At 46.9% G+C, this 24,404-nt stretch overlaps 1 protein-coding gene across 2 annotated transcripts in view; it reads right to left on the bottom strand.

Annotated features, from left to right (window-relative positions):
- ZFYVE16 (zinc finger FYVE-type containing 16) overlaps positions 1–24,404 on the bottom strand; it is a 1,039,436-nt gene that overhangs the window by 1,001,854 nt on the left and 13,178 nt on the right. For both annotated transcript variants that reach the window (XM_069627543.1, XM_069627544.1), the window contains exon 2: positions 8,483–8,584. In XM_069627543.1, coding sequence (XP_069483644.1) covers positions 8,483–8,552 — 70 coding nt within the window. In that variant the 5' untranslated portion in view covers positions 8,553–8,584. The remainder of the gene's footprint in view (positions 1–8,482; positions 8,585–24,404) is intronic.

Genomic DNA, 24,404 nt, shown 5'->3' with positions numbered 1-24,404 from the left:
TCAGTCATTCATGATGTGGGTGTTCATCAGGAGCGAGTGGATGAGCAGTCGTTCAGCGAGGCGAACAATGAAGGAAAGGAAGACATTCTACCAATATAACTTTAGTAGATCAAAGGAATCAGCCTCGAAGAGAATTCTGCATTTGCGACCGACTTCAATGGCAGAAAAAAACAATCTGAGGGACTTGACGCGTGAAGGACCCTGGGTACAGTACACGTCACGCTAGGGATAGTATTACTAATCACGCCCTGTCGACGTCCGTTTCCGAGTTTCGAAAACAAATCTTGTAATACTCTGCGACTTCCACTAGATGTCAGACTATGCGGAGCATGTGATCTAAACAGATCCACAAGCTCCAGAAGTATAATTTCAATCATGGGTGCCCCCTGTTAAGGGCAGCCCATGGCTTTAGACTAGTCTGGATTCCAGTAGGCTGTTTCAAGAACGTAAATACTACTGTGGGGCTGCCTAACCACAAAGGCAGTTTGCTAGGATGTCAGTAGACAGGATCCAGCACACTGAACACAAGCATGCTATACTTTTTAAAATTTAGCTTGGATCATTTAGAATGGCTTTCCCTGCCTCCCCACCCCCTTTAATAACTGACATTAGTAGCTACAACACAGCAGCCACCTTTGAAGGTCGTATTTGCTTTATTAATTTGTACCAGTGACTTTATGAAAGGAGTCACAAGGCCCCCAACACCTATGGAACACATTAGGGACCCTCATCTAGGTTAACAAATCATGAAATGGTGGCGCCATATAACCATAAAAGAAAATAAACACTGCATGGTTTCTGGAGCAATGTGGGCCACTCTGTAAAGAACATTACTGAAGCAAAGAGTATGTGATGTAGACCATAGATTTACCCGCCATTCAGCGTTTCACAAATACCTGGCTCCAAGCCTTTCATTCCCAATGTTTTCCGCAGGCCACAGAAATCACAATGGCTGAATTATTTTATCAAGTGCTGATTAGTTCTTTATTCGAAATCCACTCAAAACATTTGACGTAAAAGTAAACATTAGCTCACCCACAATGACCAAGCAAATCAAATGTTAGGGGACAATACTTTAGATTTCAAAACCGCAAAACTCTTTTGCTATAGCCTGGAAAACAAAAGCGTTCGCTTGAATTACCAGACTATTGCAATAGTTTACAATGACACATCTTAAACACCAACGCTTAACCCATGTGCAATCGAGAGGAAGATTGTTCATCAGGGAGAACTAATGAGAAAACACAAGTAATTTCCCTTCTTTTGGCGATCATTTGAAGATATCAGAGCCCCTGCACAGCCTCTTCCTCTTCTGCTGAGCTTTTAACAAAGTGGTCACTATTGTCAATATTCTGTGCTTGGTTTCTGTAGCCTTTCCCAACATTTCCCTTTCAAATGACTGTCTTAGGCCAGGTGATTGGCAGGCGACCCTCACTGCTGCGGATGCAGACATTCTCAGTGTTGCTGCCCATTTGGCAGACATTGACGGGCATGGACTTGGGCCAACCCAAGAATGCTGTCTGCAATCAATGGCAGTTGGACAACCCAGGGATAACTGGGTCGAAAAAGGTTGTGGACATTCCTGGCTCTCCCGCTTCAGCAGGGACCAATCAGAGAGTGTCAGGCTGAAGGAAATAAACCATCCCCAAAACTCAATATCCAGCAGCGAGCAATGCCTTTTCTTTAAATGGAACTGCCGGCTCTGCTTCCTGAGGGAAAAAAGGAAAGGTACACTGAAAACATATTATTTTTATGAGTTATTTCTATGTACTTGTAAGCTTTGAATAAATAGCCGTAAAGAGCTGATTTATCTTCTAAGAGTGCGTGGTTGTGAGTTATTGTGTCTGTCTGTCTGTTTTTTGGTTCAAAGTACTTGCTCCATAATTGCATTAATGATTTATGGTTGTTTCGTGCACTTTTGGGGGGAAAGCAGTACACCATCCAGGCCCATCTACACTGGCCGGACAGAACAGGGGGTGTGCACGAGGCGGCATTAGCAGACAAACCTGCCCTAAAGTGGCTGTATTTTTCTTGGACACCGGGGCATATCCTGAGAGACTGCCTGCTTCAGCAGAGGGAGGACAATAAGGTCAACCAGGCACATCCACTCGCATTTTCAGCCCTTGCTGACCCATGCGCCCCCCCACCCTCCTCGGCCGGTCCTGGTGGAGAAAGTGTGCTGGTGCCAGTGTCTTGCAGGCTACCTCTGGAGGGCTCAGCGGGGCGGGCACATTGCAGTGTGGCCCAGCTCATATTTATTAATAAAAGGCAGCATAAGGCCAGCGGTACGCAGGGGGACTGAAGGGCACAGGACAAGCATGTGTCTGCTCGAAGGAAGCCACATGCACAATCTGAGAAGGGAGGGAGAGCGGCCAACCAAGAGCAGGACCATGGTCAAGGACAAAGCACAGAAGACGGTGCTCCAGTGCAAAATGGACCAGTACACGATGGGCACTCCCCCAGCTCTCTGCGACTCTCGCCACAGGGACGACAGGCACAGACGGGGAGTTGCAGGAGGCCCAAATCGCCCTCAATGCCGTCTTGGGAGCAATAGGGGAATCCAGGTCCTCCATGGAGGGGAACATTTATGGCCTCTCAACTGAGGCATCTCACCTCAGGCAAGACATGCAGAAAAGGCCTAGACGGTCGGGGAAGCAGCGCAGTGCCTCTCGGACTGGAAGGATGCAATTAAGTGAATGGAAAAGCAGCTGGCAACTGTCACCCAGAGGCTTACACACCTGGAAAATAGGGCAGAGACAGCGAAAAAAGGGCACGCTGCAACAACAAACGCACCCTCGAAGCACCAGAAAAGGATGAGGGGCACAGCATGGAGCTCTTCTTGGAGCAATGGCTCGGAACTCTTTGCTCCGAAGAAACTATCCAAGTGTTTCTCAGTGGAAAGGGCACACAGGATGCCGGCAGGCCGCCCCACCCCACCCCAGGGGCGCCCCCTCACATCATCGTAGCACAATTCCAGAACTACAGGGACCAGGACGCCTCGCTACAAATGGCCCCATCACGCATAACGGCTATCGGATTGGCTTCTTCCCACACTATACTAGGGAAGTCCAGAAAGCATATCAATCTTTCGACTGCCAAAAGGAAGATGCACTCACTTGGCATGAAGTACGCCCTTTTCTTTCCGGCACGACTCAGTTTAGTGCAAGGGAACTGCGCGTCTTTTCAATAACCCGAGGGAGGCATGGACATTGCTGGAGACACACATTCTGTCATCTCCTGGGCATCAGCACGATGGGGGCAACCCAGACAAGAGTCCGATCTGCAGCACTCCCCAGTGTTGTTCGAATCACAGGCAGTAGATCAGTCTGTGCCCTTGGAGCCTGTGCTGGAGACAACAGGCAATGGATGACTTAGCGGCTGGGAGGGCGCCGGCCCATACACCTGCATTACTTTTAGGGGTACTTTTCGCTGAGGCCCTAGGGTGGGTGGATACATGGAGGTGGCTGCACGTAAGGGAAAGATGTTACTCTTTCTTCTCAGGGGTACACGCCTCCATGTAGAGGCTTGATCATTTTTTTTGTTCCAGCTAACACAACCCACAAGCTGCTGTCCGCCCAATACTTGGCTAGGCGGATATCAGACCACTCCCCGTTAGTCATGGAGTTAAAGAATGGGATGACCAAGCCTGATAGGAGCAGGCGCCTCAACACTTATTACTTAGGGGACCCTGAATTAATAGATGGCCTGGCTGCCAAAACCGGGGAGTATTCTGAGCTAAACACAGGGACAGTTGACAGCACAGTCATGCTGTGGGAGGGCTATTAGGCTTTACTGAGGGGAGAGGCGCTCTAAGCGTAAGGAACATGTGCAGGAGGTGGAGGTGGCATAGAGAGCGGCACATGAGGCAGAGGAGGAATTTGTCTCCTCAGGGTCACAGGGGGATACGTCGGCACTAGTTACAGCACAAGAAACACTGCGCAATGTGGCACTGGAGAATGCCAGGGAGGCACACTGGGCAAGGCAATGTCAAATACGCAAAGCGGGAGACAAAGCGGGCAAAATGCTGGCCTTGCTGGAGAGGAGGGAATAGAGGGGCGGGGTACGTGCACACCCAATTTAACACCTCAGGAGAGGAACTGGCCAATGACGCAGATATTGCTGAGGCTTTACCACAATATTATGAGGCGCTATATAAACCCAGGGTCTGGGGGTGTTGGCCGACTGCACTAGACCTGCCTCTCCCGAGGATCACCGAGCAACAGGCTCTGGGCCTGGAAGCTGACATGTCGGAGGATGAAATCACAACTGTGATCGCGCAGCTAGAGACGGGTAAAGCGCCAGGGCCCAATGTGTTCCTGGTTGAGACGTGGTAGCGACTTGGGGAGAAGGTAGTCGGTCCGCTGCTCCGGCTCTTCCTACAATGCAGACAAGATGGGGTTTACCACCTGATCTCAGGTTAGACAGCAGAGTGGTCCTCCCGAAGTCTAGTAAACCTCTGGAACAGTGTGCTTCTGCTTCATATAGGCCAATACCTTTAATTAATAGGGAGGCCAAGATCCTAGCCCGAGTACTGGCCTATTGCCTGCTGGGTGTAATCGGTTCTCTAGTTCATACGGACCAATGCGGGTTTCATGCCCTCTAGATCAAAGCAAATGAACCTGCACCGGGTGCAACTCGCAATGGGCCTGGCAACCGAAATACCAGACACACTGGCACTTCCCGTCAGATTTCGATAAGGCATTCGACTCTGTGCAGTGGGACTCACACTGGGAGATTATGGGCTGCATGGGTTTTGGGGAAGGTTTCCTGGCTTGGGTTCGCCTATTATACACTACCCGAAGTCAGCAATAGGAGTGAATGGGATTACCTCTCAGGCCTTCACCCTGGGCTGTGGCTCATGGCAGGGATGCCCCCTCTCGCCGCTGCTGTTCACACTTGCAAAAGAACCACTAGCATTACAGCTCAGGGAAAGCCCAGAATGGGTGGGATTCAAATGGCCATGGGGCTAGTGTGACAGGGTCTCACTTTATGCAGATGACCTAATATAAATGAGCAACCCAAGAATTTTGTGCCCGGCGATGAATGAAATACTGCAGGCATACCAAAGCTTTAGAGGGCCCAAAATGAACTGGCAAACGTCAGTCCTCTTCCCAGTACAAGGGGTTGTGACAATGCTTCCACGGGAATGCCCATACACAATAGTTGCCTCAGGCTTCATGTACCTGGGCAACCACCTCAGCGCACGCTTGTCTGACTTCAACCAGCTACATCTATCCCCAGTGGCAACTAAATTCATGCAGGACGTTGCGCATTGGCAGTCCCTCCCACTGACCCTATTGAGCAAAGCAGCCCTTTTTAAGATGCTAACACTTCCCAAATTCCTTTACGTCCTGCAGAACGCCCTGCTCCCGATTCCAAAGAAGGTGTTTGTAGAAATTGAGGGATCCCTCCGGGTGCTCCTATGGGGGTTGGGGGAGTGGGGTTGGGGGGGGGGGACAACCACAAGTGGCATTGAAGAGACTACAATGTTCAGTGTGGGAACGAGGCAAAGGCTTACCCAACCTGCGCAGGTAAAACTGGGCAGCCAGCTAGGGGCTGTGAACGACTGGCTACATCAGGACCCTTTGCTCCCTCACATAGCTGAGGGGCGCAGAAGGATGATCGGCAGGTCACCCAGACAGATACTGTATGGGGGGGGGGGACTAGAGAGGGGAGGACTCTCCCTGAGTTGACACGGCACATGGCCAGGAGTGGGTACGGGCGCATCAGGACATTGGGTGGAACAACGACCCTTGATCAGCCCATTTGGCATAACAAGCACCTAACAGAGCTCCTGAAGATGGGATATTTTAAGAGCTGGGCAGCAAAGGGAATAGACACCCTAGCGGACTTAGTACAGGAGGTGCGCCTTCGACCATTTCGAGAGAGATTTCGCTATGCACAAATGACGCATACCATGAAGGTCCAATTTCCTGCTCTGGGAGAGGTCCCAACAAATTCTTCACTGGAAGCAAACGTGTTCTCATCTGGCATTCCCTTCAAGGTCACATCCACATTGTACCAGGTGCTTGCGGATTTTGGGTCCACAGCCCTTGCCCACCTGAGGGAGAATTGGGAGATGGACTTGGGACAGATGGAATTGGAAGAATGGGGGGGGGGGGCTCTGATGTTCCCGAGGGAGCTGGGTATAGCGGCACGGCTTCAGCTTATTCAATTCAAGAGCCTCCATTACTCCCGTACTGCGCTGGCCAGGTGGGGCGTAGCGGATAGTGATGCCCGTCTCTGATGCGGGAGGGAGGGCAGTACTTTCCATCACACACTCTGGGATTGTGTACAGATTCAAGTCCTCTGGGGGAAATGCATACGCAGGCTGTCCAATGTGATGAGTACCCAAGTGCCTATGGAACCGAAACTGGCTTTGCTGGGGACATAGGGGGGTCTGAGAGGGGTCGGGGGATGGGGGTGGGGGGGGGGGGGTGGTGACACTGATTTCACAAGATATGAGAAATCGTTCCTGCCTGTAGCACTGGGGCTGGCCACGTGACTGATTGCAGCATCCTGGGGTTCTGCGGAGCGACCAAGGCTAAGCCAGTGGGTGGCAGATATGGACTGTTTAGCACTGGAGAGGAGAGTGTACAGGGCGAGGGGTTGCCCCAAACAAATTTCAAAAGATAGGGGGAGGTGGGAGGGCGAGGAATGAAGCAATGGACAACACAGACTCTCCCAATGTAAATTGTTGGCATCTTGGGCCAGATGTAATCCAATGATTATACCGGTTTATGGACTATACTGCATTATGCCCAACTTGTACCTATGCTTGTGATCTTTTTTTCTTCTTTTTGTGAAAACAATAAACAGATTTTTAAAAAGAAGTCTGTTGGACACTATAACCCTGGCACTTGATGCATTAGATTAGGAATCCTGAAAAGGACATTAGGTCCTTCAGGTAGGTGATTACATTTGTATTTGAATTTTATTCATTTGTAACGCGCACCATCCGGCCTGGGGGCATCAGGGCACAAAACTTGAAATCATTTACATACATAGTTACATACAAGTATTTACAGCAATAGTTGTAAACATCTGTTTAGCTTCCAATCATGATAGTTTAATTTTAACTGTCCTTTGTGAGTTATAGTGTAACCTCTGGAACTCCAGGCATGATTTGTCTGACATACCTTGCAAGAGGTTAGAAACAAAGAGCAAAGAGGAGTCCCAACAAAGTAATTGATGGTTAAACCCACAAACCAGTTAATCCCACTGAGACCCTTTCAGATTAAGAAACCTTGACACTATCCTTTAATGCTTTCCTATGCACAGTTTAATCAGCCCAAGCCAGATGAGCCATCCTGTATGGATTCGGACACATTAATTTGGACACATTCATTCAACCACAACCTATTAAGTTTGTACATAAAAGTGTTGACCAATATCTTGTCTTCTGTGTATAGGTGGTCACGTTGTCACAAACTTTACAAGCTATCCACATGGTTCATCACCCTAGAATACATTTGCCTCTGCCATGCAGCGCGAAGTGAAATGCAAGTGATGTTGTTTGGGAGTCTTCTGCCACTACTGGCGGCCTCGCTGCTCATGGCTCTATGTGAAAGAAGTGGGGAGGTCACTAGTGGGACAGTGGGAGTGGCAGATGGAAAATCTGTGGTGTTGATGGGGGCAGGTCGGAAATACCCGGTTCATGTGTGCCAGTCTGCTTTCTACGGTTTTGGCAGAGAAACTTGGGAGTATGTTATCCATAGGGAAGAGCCAAAGATCTGATTGACTACCAGGCTTTGGGTCTGGTCAGCCGCTGATGTGGGAGAGTGTGACAGGGCTGACGAGGAGGGCTTTGTTGTCATTCAGTTAGTGTTGATGTGCAAAAGGCCGGCTCAGCGGCTTCCATCTGTAGGGGAGGTTGTGTGTGTAGTTTAAGGTGTTAGGAGATCATAAAGAGGAAAAGGGGGAAATAGACCTTAAACAACAAAACAACCTGCAACTGTGCACTGCTACCACTGACCTTGTGCAGACAGGTCCCGTTTCACTAGCTCACATTGGCAAAATCAATCCCACTCTCGGACTCCGTCTCAAATAAATACATCTACCCCATGTACAACAAAACAAGTATCTGTGAGTTGGCCGATGAGGGAAAGCAGCAGTCTGGAAAATCCACCCAGTGCCATAATCTACATGCAAAGGGTTTGGTTTACAGACAGTGCCGCTTTAAACTTGAGGACTGTGGTAACCCATTTCCCCTCAGTTAGTATGTTGGTTGGCAGGCTGAGGGATAGCTCAAACCTCACTAACGTGTTCAGGTACTGTGCTCAGTGACCTCCCGGGACTTTTTACCATTAAGGGCAAGGCCCGATCGGGGCAGGACAAGGAGGCAGTTGTCAGGCTTTGGTTGGGACAGTGGCCAGAAACATTTCTGGCGCTTACTAGTCACATTGGCGCTTGGACAAAATAGTATTTTGATGATGCAAGTTAGTGCAAATATTTAAAATAATCTGCAAAAAACCAGTCTCACCTGTACTCTGCTCAAAATCGTCAAGGAGTTTGTCGAGATCACACACTGCTGCTTTGAAGTAGGTGTCCATGTTAATAGATGTCAAATGTACTCTTACTGCACCTTAAAATGCAACAATTAGACTGTTAATTTGTTGAATACTTTCAGTTCCATTTTATACGACCATCATGAAAATCCTGACAAAAATATGTTCAATTGAGAGGCACAAAGTTAGATACAGAAAGCATACACTAAGTTGCACCTAATGCAGAGCGACATTTGAAAAACAAAACAGGCCTATGAACAACATCTCGAAAAAGGAATCCATAACATTTTACTTGAGCCTTTGACAATTTTGGCCTTTTTGCCAATTATGTGAAGAATGGTTTGTGCCACACTATAAAATCAGAAATTATATAAACCTGCTCATAGCATGAACAGCCATTCACAGGAAAGATCAAGATTTTAAAACTAAACGCTCTTCCAAGTTTAAGGAACCATTATGAATTTTCTTTAAAAGCCTACTTCAAACTTGGCGTAAATGTGGCATCTTGCATTATGCGTGGTGTCCAACACCAATGCTTTTTAGATACATTTTAAAGCTATTCTACTTCACATTTTTCACTGTACTTGAATTTAATTAACTAAGGAAAGAATATTAACATTTTCCAAGCCCATCACTTACAGGGAAATTCCCCAAAAATGGAAGGTGGTGCTGGTTTGGTAAAATGTGTTTCATCACTACGTAGTCTAACAATCTACAGCGGGAACAATACAATAAAAACAATTAAAAAAACTAAAAAAACAAAGCATATGTATATGGCATTATCGAGGCCCTTATTCCATTTCAGCTTACCTAACTTGACAGAACGGAAAAAAGAACCTAACCCTACATATTATTGCAAAGTGGGGAGCCATTAACCATGAAAAAAGGCAGTTCTTCCCACAAAGTTTCATAACGGAACGGTGGAATAGCTACATTTCAACATGGTGCGTTTGCAGAAACAGAAATATACATAAAGCAGTTGCCATACACATTAGGAATATTTACGTGTTTATTTTGTGACGCACTAGATGCAAAAGGAGACTGCTTCACAGTCCTGGTCGGGATTTGGGTATTGAAGGGAAGAGATACCAATTTTCACAGTAGTGCGGTTACTTTCCAGTGGCTGTTTTGTCATATCATATTTGGTATTTCAAAGTAGTTAACCCTTGCCATATGCATGTTCAAACAGGAACGTTTCAAAGGATTTCTGCCCCTCTCACAAGGTTCTACAGCTATCATAGGCAGCGTGGCAAATTCCAGAATTCTGGTAATATAGGATGCTAATGAAGATTAGCATAATCTGGCACATAAAGTAACTCCCGAAGGGAGTGGAGTAAGGGACAGAGTGACGTGTCCCAGCAACGTGTCCCTGGGCAGTGAAGCCATTCACAGTGCATTAAACGCTAATCCCGCTCCCCTGCCTAGATCACCCATTCTTGCAGACCACACCATTACAACCACCCCAGCCCTGACCAGCATTCCTCCATCTTTCACCACCAGAAAGCACAGACTCCAAACCCACACCAGGAGACCCTCCACACCCGACCCAATCCCTACACCCACATCACCCAACCAAAATAAATAAAGTACCGCCCCTACCGATACCATTCTTCTCAAATGTGCCTTAATCAATGCCAGTTCAGTCCCAGCTCTTGCCCCGGAGATCCATGACCTCCAACGACCTTGCCATATCCAAAACATATCCAAAACATGGCTCTATCCCGCTGCTTGCCCTGCATTATCCATTGCCATCCCCGCTGGCTACGCCATCCTACGGAACACCAGAATCCTCAACATAGGTGGCGGAGTAGCACTCACCTTCAAAAACACACTTGCCATCAGAACCACCCACTCAAGCACTATCCCTAACTGCGAATCACTCGCCACCAAGCTCTTCATTTCATCAACATGTACCATCAATCTCCACATCATCTACCGACCCTCTACCCCATCGCCTCTTTTGAGGAAGATCTCATACACGTCAATCCCTCAATAAAACAGAGCTCCAAACTCATTTTAGGGGGACCTCAACCTGGGTCGCAACAACCCCTCTGACATACACGTCAAATGTGTTTCCATGTCTCTCGATCACGCTGGCTTCCCTCAGCAAATCACTGTCCCTAGCCACATCCATGGCCACACCCTTGATTGGATTACTGATCTCTACTGTAATATCTCCTGCCCAACCATCTCGACCTGCTCATGGTCCGATCACCACACCATCACCTTTGACATCTTGATGGGCAAACAGCCCTCCTCCTGTCACACAATGAAACCTAATGGCCTAGCTTGCTGCACCAAGCCCGCTATCAATCCCCAGCAATGTTAAGGTTTTCCACAAGGTTGGCCTGTCTACTAGATCAAACGCCATTGTAAGATCCATTGATGCAATATATAGATTCTCCAATGATTTCAGTTTCACATGACTCAATAATTGAGATACAAACAATCCACCCACATCCGTCCCCATTTGACTTCAAAAACCTATATGTCTACAATCAGGTATAGAGTTAGTATCTACCCATGTTGTCAGTTTTTCCAGAACACTAGCAGCAAAAATGTTCGATTCTACATTCATCAAAGTAATGGGTCGATAGTTTCTCAGACAGAGGCGATTGCTTTTCTTAAAGATAAGCAGCACATCGGACATTTTCCACGATTCTGGTGTCCCCTTTTTGATACAGATGTCACTAAACAATATATATAGCACATTAGACCACAATAATGCATCGTTCTTTAAATTTGCAAAGGAAAGATGGTTAGGACCTGGGGTAGTAGTGGATTTCGCTTTGCTAATTAATCTTAAGATATTAGGGACTGTGATGTCTAGGGACCATATCACTTCATTTCCATATAGTGATATCCATACCTCAGATGGCTTCTTCTACAGACTTTCAAAATATTCTATCCATATCTTAGAGACAATTGGGTTGGACTGAAACTGCGGCTGAGAAGTTTGGACGCTGTTTATAATGGACCAGTGCATATGGGAATTTGACCAACTCATAGCTTGAGCATTAATTCCCCATCTTTTTTGTGCTATTGAAGCTCTATGAGAAATAATCCAATTTGTATGGGCTGTTTACATTGTTTGATCTTGAATTTTACATCCTCTGACCAGGCTTGACCCAGCCGTAGCCCATGAATATCTTTTCTAAGTTTGGCCTTGGCGTCTTGTATTACTTGATCGTATGCATGCTTGTGACCCTTACTCTCACCTTAATGCAGGGGAGTAAATGACTTGCTGCGATATATAGTATGGTTTCTACATATTCTTTAAATGAAGCCACAGAATAAATGGCAAATTTCTTTACATAAGGAAAATAATCAAAATCATGTATCAAAATTGAATTAAAATGTGCAAGTTTACGTGGGGTCCATATCACACGAGAGCAATTATTACTTACTTCAATTTGCTCATGGAAAAATAACAGTTCTTTATAGTCTTTAACCCATGGGAGGTCAAGGCAGAGCATGGCATGGTCGCTAATGGTGGTATACACTACTTTTACGTTATTACAAAGCGACATAACATAATTACTCACAAAAATGTAGTCTATAATGGAACTCACCCCTCTGGCTTTCCAAGTAGGTGTTGTATTAAACATGGGTGTCAGCTTTGCCCAAAATCAAGCCACAGACTCCCTTTTTTAAATTTTATTATTAGAGTCTGTTCTTTGTCCAGACCTATAGTTTGCCAAAGCCGTCTGCATTTCACCCTTTGAGAGGTTAAGAATGACACCTTGTGGATTCGTATCAAGCCACTTTCCAATCCGCACATTTAAGAACTCAAAAAGATCGTCCAATTGACTATCATTGACTACACTGTTATTCCAATAAATATTAAACATTAGAACATGAACACAGCAGTCTTTAGCATCGATTATAAAGCTAGCAGATGTGATGCAGTGCATTATCAAAGAAATAGATGCAAGCACAATTGAAATGTCATTTCTGTATGCCAGAGCAAGACCACCCATGGGCCGACCTCTAGATTGTTCTTTGGCTGGTAAGCATATAAAACTATAACCATCAAGAAAAAGACTGCCAGTTGCCCAGGTTTCTTGTAGCATAATAAAATCAAACGGTTCAAACAGCTTACATGATAAAGAATAAGTCTTCGCTAAAGGGGTTTATGAACCAATTTAAGTTGTTCTATTGAATCTCTCAACGAAAGCACTAACTCGCGCCATTCCTGCATATCCTTTAACTGGGTCCTAGCTTTGTCAATAATTAGTGCCTCCTCAGCTTTCTGCAGGAATATTTCAGGTTTTTTGGCCTTTAAGGACTCTCTTGATATATAACTGAGATTTCCCGCTTTCTCGAAGGTGGTACCACTGACAGAACAATATCAAACCCCGTTTTCTGCAAGGACCCAGCCTCTTTTAATAGAAAGGTTCTAACCAGGGGAGATTTAATTATTAATCTTACATAGTCATTTCGGTAATTGTGAATGAAATCCACCAGCTGTATGTCAGAAGATGTAATCAGACTAAGTTCTGTAATGTCACTAAACATGTTTAAAATATATGGTTGATTAAGTGCTCTAGGGCCCCCTTCCTCAAAGAACACTAGACTGGGCTCATTTGCAAATACTGGAGCCCTAAGGGTACCAACAGGAACCTCGTTACAATTGGGACAGCTAGCTAAATCCAAAAGATTATCATTTGCCACTGTCATTCCTTGGGCATGACATCTCTTGTCCCCATCTAACAGGTAGTTAGCCCCCTGAGTGTTACAGTCGGCTAAACCAACACCTATGTTTATCTGAGGGGGATATACATCGGTTTTCTGCTGAGCAGGGATTAGAGTTTCCCTAGCTAGCATACCATTGCATCCGTCCCTCATTTTTTTTATCCAGAATTGTTCCAATCATTGTACTTAGTGTATTTTCAGTTAAGCCATTCATTGAAGCTCCATCATCCATCTGAGAATGCTTCGCACCTACTGATGATTTACCCCCAGTATTAATCTGACTGGGGTCAATTCTCACACTCTCAGGCTGTCTGGGTTGAATACCACTACACACATTATCAATCGTTTCACTATTCACCATAGTGGATTTTAAATCATCCAAACAAATTATGGATTGTTCGTTTGGATTGGTAGGCAGCACGGCCAGTACAGGACCAGCCGAGGTGGGGGTATTAGAACGTGACAGTGCTTCAAGGTTCTGAATATGTCAAATATATCTAACATACCCCGTTCAATTTTTTTGAGGTTTTGAGGTTCCTGTCAATGCAGACTACTGTCTCCTTCTGTTTTAATCTATCAGACAGGTTAACTGTACCTTCTGTGTATTCGCAGGGATTGAAAGTTCCGGAATCAGCTACATTAACCTTCACTGGTTTAGACACAGATTTGGCTGCAATCACACTATTCCCATCTCTGGCATTAAGACCTTCATGAACTTACTTTTCTTTTTGATAGTCCGCCATGTCGTCACGCAAATCCATGCCACGCATGAACTTTAGGGACGACACGTTCAGGCTCTTACAAGCAAACAGTTTTCTTTTGCGTTTAGCTTCCCTTTTTACTTGGACGTTTTCACCTCATATTGGTCAATAACCTTACTCGTGGTGAATATACCCTCATTGTTGGGAACTGCGCTAGTTGGCTTTTGGTTGGAGAAGCCGTGACACTTTGTGTGTTTAAAATATTTACACAAATCACCTGGTCAGATGCCCCAGCCATGCCTGATGATTGGGTGGTTCCAGCTTTATCCTTTGAGATCTTAAATGGCAAAGGTATTTTATGCTCATTGTTATCATTCATCTGAAGGTCAGAGCACCACTTTAACATCATCTTCTGACATAGGTCCGGAAACGATGTTAACGCCATAACTATTTCCTTTAGGAGTCCTGTGTGTTTTTTTAGTTCAGTCAGCATCGAGACACTTGCGTTAGAGTAATTGTTTTCCTCAATAACACACTCTAACATCAATTACAGTCGTTTGAAGAGTACTAGGGTACTCAACAACAGTACCTACATGTTGTGAAAGACCTAACATCGTAATTTCGCCCGTGCTGGAAATTAGAGGGGTGTCTGCAAACATATAACTTGAGTTCAGATCAAAGGCTGTGCAAACATTATTACTGTTAATAGATACTAGTTTCGGTCTTTCCCCCCAAATAGAGATTCAGACAATTCAGATAGAGCATCATCACATGGAATCCGGGTCCCACCCCTTCCCAAGGAACACATTTCAACACACTCTAAGAGGTCGTCATCCGTATCAGAGGACCCTGGCAGTGGCATTGCTGCTGCCACAGCCATGCTCGTACAACAGGTCAGAACTGTGGGTGCAGGAATAGCTTTGCATTTCGTTTTCCCATTATGCGAGGATATGCCTAACACTCCTGGTGTAATTGAGCAAGTGCCAGTGTATACACACAGATGGAAAGATATTTCTAATTCCATACCACATTAGAAAGGCAGCTGCTCCTCAGTTTTAGATATAGCCCCACAATCAGTAGCAGGTCATCCGCCCAACAATGCCAATATACTCAAGTAACGGCAACGGAGTTCCACACAGTGCACGCAGTAACAAATAAAAGGTATCGCCCTAGCCGAGGCCCCACAGGCCAAACAGGCCACTTGAGAGGCGCATGCACTGATGGCGCGCGGCCTCGATGTTAAGCAGAGTCCTCCTCTGTGGGCGTGGCCTTTGGGTAAATGGATAAACCGCTGTTATAATACCGTTGCAAATTGTATAGACAAAGGCAGATGTCACCAACTGTGAATTAAACAATATGCCAGCATTCACCAGGTTGTATAAGACCTTAAACACAGACCTGTCCATTTGCACAAACGTCCGAGGCTCACAGAATGGCAGGCAGATAGCAGTGAGGCAGGCAAAACAGGCCACTTGAGAGGCCACTTGCTGAGGCGCGCACTATTAGCATTCTAAACCCCGATCCAGGAAGATCACAGAAGTCCAACGGCAGGTCTGCCAATCCTCAGGAGGAACTCATGCTCCTTTGGCAATCCTCAGAGCCTCCCTGTTGGACATCAACAAACCTTTGCCATTGCTGGCCACATTATGCCTTCTCTCTGTCAACTACTAACTTTGTCAGTACTGGGAGTCTCAACTGCAACCATCAAAGTCCCTCAGAAAGGGGTGCAACTAGACTAAAGTGCAAGGAGTGGGGTCAGGTTAATCCTTGAGAATTTGGACAAGAGACTAACTTTAGTGACTGTGGGGATGGGGGGGAACAAACTTACTTGTGTGGGGTCATCCAACTTCTTTAAACATTCTAAAGAGACTTTTTTGGTGAAGCTTCAATATCAAAAACATTTAACGCTCCCTTACGCCTGAAACCAAACACGTAAGGACTGCTGTGAGAATGAGCCATCTCCTGTTCCCTCCTACCCTTCCAATCACGCCCCTGAAATGCAAGTGCTCACATCCCATCACCATTTCAATTGCCAAAAAATGTATGCATACAAATACAGTTGCTAACAATGAAATGCTTTACATTAGTAATTGCCTGAACTTTGTTAACAGTGCAGCTCGACGCAAGGTTATTTATTTATTTTTTTACTTTCTTTATTGGCATTTTATAGAACAAACACACACATCAAATAATTCCCCATCCCACCCCCCGCACTCCATTACATGCAATCAGGTGCAGCATTATGCATGACAAAGCGACAGTAAGAGTAAACTACAATGAGAATACGACAGGCAGCGGACTGAACGCTTATACGATGTAGACGACAAGTTCAGAAAATAAACCCACAGATAGTGTCCTCAAGCGGTCTGGGTTGTAGCTTAGTACCTGGTTTAAGCCCAATGTCCCCATTGTCACTGGGATCCCGGCACTCCAGTCCTCGCCGGCTCCCTGGAGGAATGCAAGGTCATCAACAGGCCTCCCCCCGCACCAGAGATCTACGTACATCGTCCTGTGGCGAATGAGGATCAGCATCCTCAGCGCTCGGCTGCTTAAGAAGATATAGTGTGTATGCATCCCACATTGGTCTGTCCCCCTCAGCAGTTCCTCTGCATTGCACCCCATCTGGATTCCATATCATTGCAATACAGAACATCCTCTGCCCACCGAGCAGCCCTGGGGCTATACCTACTTCCCCATCCCATAGCCACTCTCTATTTAGCTAAGATCAATTTCCTCGTCCATTTAGGTATTTGTTTAGTATACCCCAACAGAGCAACCACAGGGTCTGGCGCAACTCGCTGTCCCACTATTTCACCAACAACATCAAAGACTTGCACCCATTATCGACGCAGTTCCTCACATTCCCATGCCACGTGAAGGAACCGCGCAGCGGCCTGCCCACATCTAATACAAGCACCAGTTTTCTGAGGGAAAAACTCCTTTAATTGAGCAGGGAAATAATAGTATTGATGCAGAAACTTAAAATGAACCAATTTGAGCCTAGTGCAGATCGCCACTTACCTATTCATTTCACAACAATCATCTCCACGTCGTGTCTGATATTTCCCTGTCCAGTGTCCTCTCCCACACCTCCCGCGACAACCCCACTATTACTGATCTGTCCTTCAGGGCCAACGCATATAGCATGTGTAGAGGAGGATAGGTCATTAGGACCCCCCCCTCACATACATCTCCGACCCAGGTGGAGACTCGTGAGTCGTCGGCGGCCCCCTCGCCCTAAGGGCCCAGGAGGCGGGGGGGCTGCGGACCGACACGTGAGGCTGCACGACTACAGTATAAAGACATAGCATAGACCCCATTTTGTATTTAGACAACTCTATTTTGTGTAAAGAGGCGCTAAAAGCCAGTCCATGCAAAGTTGCTCGCACACACAGAAAGATGCAGCCTGACCCCTGCTTGACTGCGCTCACAGGAGCATACACCCCCCCCCCAGCCTCCACCTCATGGTAGATCCGCTGAAGGCCTGTTCTCACGAGCAACCAGACACGAACAAACAACAAAATAAAAACTGTATCACTCGGCCTTCCGCAGTACATCATTTGCCCCAGCCGTGACCGGGCTTGTTAGAAGGTAACTGAAAACAGCCCAATCCTGCATGCCCTGACCCTGTACCAAGCCTTCTAAGTTGGACTGTGTGGCGCCCCTCACCCCCACCCACCCCCCGAGGCACTTTGCATGACGAAATAAGCATTTGTGTCGTGTTGACTAACATTTGCTGTTATTCTGGAGACGTGTGATTTAAGAGTAATATGTAATCACTCCTGTACATGATGTAACAAAGCGCATTTGTAATGCACGATGATCAGCCGAGGCAGTGGAGCCAGATTGTACTGTGATGTAATATGCAGTGCTCTTTCTTACACACAACCCAACCTAATGCTACCTCATGTTCGAATGTCAACTACTGATGTGAAATACTGTGTTAAATGGCAAAACCCTCTCCAGCCTGTGTTCCCATATTAATGTAGACATATGTGTATATTACCAGAAGCTCCAAGTGTTGTCACCCACCCTTGCCAATAGTACGAGGAGCTGCCCTGTGCAGGGAAACAGGCCCAGTTCTGCAAGGTCGTCTCCCCCATCCTCGTCGCCCAATCTTGCTGGACCCGCTTCAAGCATTCGCCTCCCACAGCCTGACTCTATGAATTACGAGCTACCTGGTCCTAAATCCCACTATCTTCCGGGCACCGGTTACATGCCCCCCAAGGCCCATTGGTATCCCCGTTCACCCCAAGTTAATGGCCCTCGAAGGGGGGCGCCCACCCTTGTACTAACAGATCGTAATACCGTCCTTCATTATAGCCACCAGGACAGGGCGATCGAATAACCCCCCTCTGTACCCCTGGCCCTGCACATGGACTCGTGGGACTACCATACCTGAACCCAAATGTCACAACAACAGATGGATAGGGATACCCCCTATCACATATCCATGTCCCCGTCTCCTCCTTGAGCTAAGGTCAATGTGTCACAGGATTTACCAGACACCTGACATTGTAGAATGTGACGAATGATTGCAAATGTGTGGCCACAAGGGCAAGTGTTAGAGCAGCCACCAATCATCAATACAAGATATGTCCGGCCGGCAGCTCCACCCCGAGGAGCCCAGCTGACCAGTCTACCCCGCGTGGCACTGCACGGACATCCGCCAATCCTGGAACAGCAAATGTATACAATATATACCACCTAGCCTTCACCACCCAATCCCTAAGACTATGTGCCCCCTATAGCTATAGCTTGTGTCATGCGTGACGTTAGTTCTGTAATAAGTAGGACTGTCTTTGCTATTGTCAGACAGAGCGCTCTCTGAGTTTGCAGAGTCCTTTGCATGCCCTATATTGATTTATATAAAACCCTTTTGATCTCACCCGCACTTGGTCCTGGTCTCATTCCCCTCCTGGGGTGTGTCCTTTATTGCTTCTCACTAAGGGGGGTGCGTTTTTGGGGGACGCTCACATTCAGTGGTGACCCCGTAGACGTGATATATTTTAATATCTCCCCTTGGTACGAGACGGCCCTGGTCGCAGTGGAGACGCACGGCACGCCCGCTCAACTGAGCCGCCCACCTACGGCAACTGGTACGCAGAGACGTGCGCACGCAGTTAGGGCGAGAGGGTACGGGTCCCGTTTGAAAAAACCCTTAGTACTGCTCGCTGGAGCCGGGTGGGGCCATTGAGTGTGAGGCAGCGCCGCTTGGACAGACCAAGTCCGGAGAGTCTCGGATCAAGACGGGCACGTGAGTATTAAGTGCGAGCGATATTAAAAGGGGAATAAATCGAGAAGACGAGGGGAAATAAGTGGGGACGTAGAGGGGACTTTCAATTTCTAAGACTTTCTCTTTCTTTGCATATGGCCATTAGGATATAAAAGTGACAAAGGGAAAAGAGGACGGGAACCTAACTCTGCAAGGGGGTAGAAGGTGGCGCCGCGTAGTGCTATCTCGACTAGTGCTGGGAATAAGTAAAACAATGGAAAAATAAATTGAGGGTGTCTAAGTGAAGAGACACGGCAAATACGTTAGAACTAGCTTTTCTTTCTCTTATTCTTCTTATTTGGGGTAAAACAAGGTCCACATAAGGAAAAAAATATAGAATAATAATAATATATATATAAACAAAAGAAGCTCTGTGAGGGTTAGAGGGTGTCGCCGTTGAGAAAGGCGAAGGGCCAGGCAGGGAGGGTAAATGCTATGTGTTATGCAGAGGTATGATGAATGTCTGTCGTGTGTTGTGCACATTGTGTGTTTATGTTTTTTTGCAATCGATTGTCTCTATATATTAATACTGATTTAAGTGATTTCCAGGTGGTGTGGTCAATGTAAGTTTGACCTGGTAAGATTTGACAAAGAAATGTCTTTGGTTGAGTAAAAGTATAAGTTGATCATTAGAAACTGACAGTGAGTAGAGCCCCACATACACAGCTACACACGTATAGTGATAGAGGAGATTGACTCAAGAGAATAGAGTAACATAGGTCTAAAAATGGGGGCGGAGACACCCTTAGCACACATTTGTAAAAGTTTACCGGGACATGCGGAAAGAATAACTAAGTACCATGACCAGTGGGTCACGGAACTGAAGGGGGAGGGTCTGCCCCAGGTTTGGCCACAAGGAGGTTCCTTTGATAAGAGCGTTCTGGATATGGTAGCCACCTGCATATTCCTAAAATACAAAGAAAAACATTTTCATAACAGGAGAGAGATACTAGATCTGTGGCGATTATTCGAGGAAATACCCCAACCGAAGAAAATAGACACCACACTCAATCAACCTGCCCTCATTGCCACCCCATCAGCAAGAGCAGAAGGCGGTAAGGAGGACGGGGAAAAAGAGGGATCGGTGGAGGTAACCCGATTGTACGCACTCTTGAATAAGCCCCCACCTGCTGAAGGGTATAGTGATCCCACATACGTGCCCACCAGCACCCCTGCCCCACCGCACGACCAACAGCACCACCACCATATGATTGCCCCTGAACAAGTGGGCAGGCGAGTATGCCATCAGTGAATATATGTAAACTAACAGAAGACTTAGATACACGACTATCAATAGCTAGAGAAGAGCTATCAAGGATACAAAGCATATGTGAACAAAGTGAGCCAGGCACAACATGATCAGAGCGATTGTCCCGATCACAGACCCTAGATAAATCAAATGAGGAGGGGGTGGAGGAAAGAGGGAGAGATCCTATTCAGGATACAGGAGGAACCCACAAGGATAGCAGAACTGGGAGCACACAACCTTGGAGGGACTGCAGAGGGGGAAGAAGTGGCGGACGAAGGGAGAGAAGAGCTATGGTGTGATATAGAAGAGGATGAGCAAGAAGCTGGGAGATTAGGGATGGCCACAGGAGGTGATTCAGTGGAGTTTGGGGAGACACCATTGAGAAGAACAATGGAACAAGAATGGACAGGGAGATTAAGGAACAGGATGGGAAGGATGGCCCTGGTGGGAAAGAAAGGGGCAAAGGTGAGTATTGGGAGAGGAAGCAAGGGACGCCTGAAACTCCCACTGATACACCGGGGGGCGGGAAGACCAAATTACATACCCTGGGCACAAATGGATGAGACTAATTTACTAAAATCATTGCCCCCACTATCCGGAGGAGGCAGTTAGTGGATATATGCCTTCGAGAAGCAAACCGCGGGAGTACCCCTGGCCATAGGAGATGTCAAAAGTTTACTTGTGTCAGCAGTAGGTGACCAATCAGACCGGGTATCAGCAAAAGCAAGTTTCCCGGGAATAACATTGGACAGTGACAGGCATGATGGCGCTGCTTTCAATACAGTGCGAGCGCGAGTTTGGGACGCGTTGAGGGAAACCTTCCCGGACACACCAGATTTACAGTCAGTGATGCAATGCACCATGAATGATGGGGAAGAGGCTATGGATTACATTTTCAGAGTGAAGGAGATGTGGAGAGCTGAAACGGGTATGCCGTATGACCAATCAACATCCTTATTTTACTTCATAATAAGGAGGGGACTCCCGAAAGAAGTCCAAAAAGCACTTGATAAAATAGCAGGGATCGAGCCGAAGGGATGGCCAGAAATACAGAGCATAATAGTTCACCATTGCAAAAGAATCAAAGAAAGGGGGAAGGAGGTGGCACAAAAACGGCTGGCAGATGAAGCTAAACTAATACAAACGAAACTAGTGAAGGTCGCTGCAGCTGTAGCAGCACTCCCCCACGACAGGGACGCAGAGGAGGAGGAGGGATTGGTAGCGATACAAGGGAGGATGGCTGCAAATTGGGTGACAACAGGCAAAGACAGTGAAGTGGACAGGAGGAATACGGAGGACAGCAGTGGCAAGTGTGGCACCCCAGGAACAGGAGAGGTGGGTAGAGGGGACGCTGGGGAGGTGGACAGGGATATGGAGGTAATGGCGGAAATGGGGGACCAGGTCCCAGAGGAGGCCAAGGAAACTGTTGGAATTGTGGGAGGTGGGGTCATTTCTCACGCGAGTGTAGAAGCAGACCGAACACAGCTTACCAAGATGATGAGTATTGTGGACACCCCCATCCGGGGAGCCCCTACGGATTGCCCCGGGATGGGAGAAGAGAACAGCCAGAATACAGAGGGCAAGATCAAAATAGCGAACAACCACATAATGTTCAACAACACCCACAAAATAGCGAACACCTCCCCTACACACAAAATAACCCCTTCACCACGACACCAAATGGCACACCTGGCCCATATGGAGGAGTAGCGGTAGTGTCAGGTAATGTTTTCAGTCAAGGGGGAACAACGAGACACCCAGCATAGGACAGCCCACAGGGAGCCTTTCGTGTCCAATCCTATCGATAACCTTCAATGCAAATGAGGAACCATTGATAGGGGCAGAGACAGGGAATAAGCAGTTCATCTTTATGGTAGATTCCGGAGCCGAGAAGTCACGAATACGTGAAGGCCGGTTTCCGCTATCTAATCGGAAATTAGAGACGCAAGGGTTCTCTGGGGCAGTGGTCGAAGTTCCTTACACAGAAGATTTGGATGTAACAGAAGGGGGAAAAACAGTAAGGGCACCCCTATTGTATTATGAGCAATCCCCTGTCAACCTACTGGGGAGGGGTCTTCTCAGCAAGCTTAACATGACTATTTTGTTCACCAGGAGAGGAGGGATTGTTTGCTCAACCCAAGGGATGTGCTCTATGCGTGTAATGCTAGTGATATATTCGTGAGCAACATGCCTAGAGGTGCGCGGCATACCCGTGGACCCAGATATGTTCATCCATGGGTTAAAAACATTGGCCCGAGTGGTCCCTGAATTGAAAAAACTGGAGTGGAGGGTGCCGGCAGAATTTGTTTTTCGCCCAATAGCCCGCTCAGAGATAGTGCCTGGGACAGTCATGTCACTGGACATACATGCAGTACAAATCTCAGCCAAAAGAATAGCTGTAATTGCAATGGACATACACGGGTGCGAGTGGCGTACAGTGTTATGCATAAACGCCGACATTGCACTCCAAGATCTGACAGATGAGGAACTTTTTTCAGATTTAGAGAGTGATGGAGAAATCATAATGGAGATAGCGATCCCTTGTGAAATAATGATACAGCAAAGACAGGTGCCAGTACAGCTCATGGCGGCAGTGGGGGCCCCACCGTCATTTTTTCATGACGACATGCAATCAGTACCCTGGCAGTTATGGACATCAGGACCCCATGACGTAGGGCTACTACACAGGGTCACTCCAGTGAAAATTAACCTTAAACCTGGAGCCATACTGCCCTGAGTAAAACAATACCCCCTGTCCCAGGAAGCAGAAGACGGGATAAAAGAAACGATCAACGCACTATTGATACAGGGGATAATAGTACCTTCAAACTCCCCATGTAACACATGCATTTACCCCATCAAAAAAGCAAAAGGAGGGGTATGGGGGATGATCCAAGATCTACGCCCACTTCATGACGTCATTCAGAAAGAATTCCCTTTGGTCCCAAATCCTGCATCTATTTTATGCAGTAGCCCAAAAGATGCATCTCACTTCACCGCAGAAGAGTGTAGATACCGGACAGCATTCACCCTAGGGGGGAGGAGATACGAACACTGCAGATTGCCCCAGGGTTACTGTGGGAGCTCCAGCATATTCAACAGAATATTGCATGAAGACCTCGGAAACATGACAGCAGACAGCACGATAATTCAGTACGTGAATGATCTACTGATCTGCAGTAAAAACGAAGCCGAATGTAGAAAAGACCCCATTGCCCTCTTGACATTGCTAGCCCAAAAGGGGTACAAGGTAGACAGGGAGAAATTGAAATACTGTCAACGTGAAGTGCTGTACCTGGGGCAACTGATTTCGAAAGACGGCAAGAAAATAATACCAGACCGGGTGGCAGCCATTTCAGCTGTAGGAAGACCAAAAACAGTGAAGGATATGCAAAAATTCCTAGGCATGTGCAACTACTGTCGCGCATAGATATTAGACTATGCTGCATATACACAATCATTGCTTCAGGCACTCAAAGAAGCGCAGAAGGAACATACAGAGATACAATGGGACTCAGAATTGTGTGATGCATTCACCTCACTTAAAGAACTAATTTCAAGCGCACCAGTGCTCGCGAATCCAGATTATGAACTTGAGTTTTACCTGTTCTCGCACTGCAAGGGAACACTCATGACAGCAGTCCTAACACAAAAGACATCACTAGGTCACAAGCCTCTGGCATACTACAGCGGGACACTAGACGCAGTAATGCAGGGACACTTCGCGTGCGAACAGGCCCTCGCAGACACCACGTTCGCCATTGAGAAAAGCACCACCATAGTAATGGGATGTTCAGTGACGCTATACGTGGAACATTCCTTGTTCGCCATACTAGAACGATCGAAAAGCACACTGACCACACAGAGAGCCACTGCATACAAGGTAATTCTATCAAGCGCCAACATACATGTAGTAAGGTGTACGGTAGTAAACCCCGCAAGATTCATTTCAGAACCATGCACTTTGGAGGATATAC

Source organism: Ambystoma mexicanum, chromosome 6p, assembly GCF_040938575.1.
Source record: "Ambystoma mexicanum isolate Mex_15411 chromosome 6p, UKY_AmexF1_1, whole genome shotgun sequence".
NCBI lineage: Eukaryota > Metazoa > Chordata > Amphibia > Caudata > Ambystomatidae > Ambystoma > Ambystoma mexicanum.
This window is presented reverse-complemented; position numbering and strand designations above follow the sequence as displayed.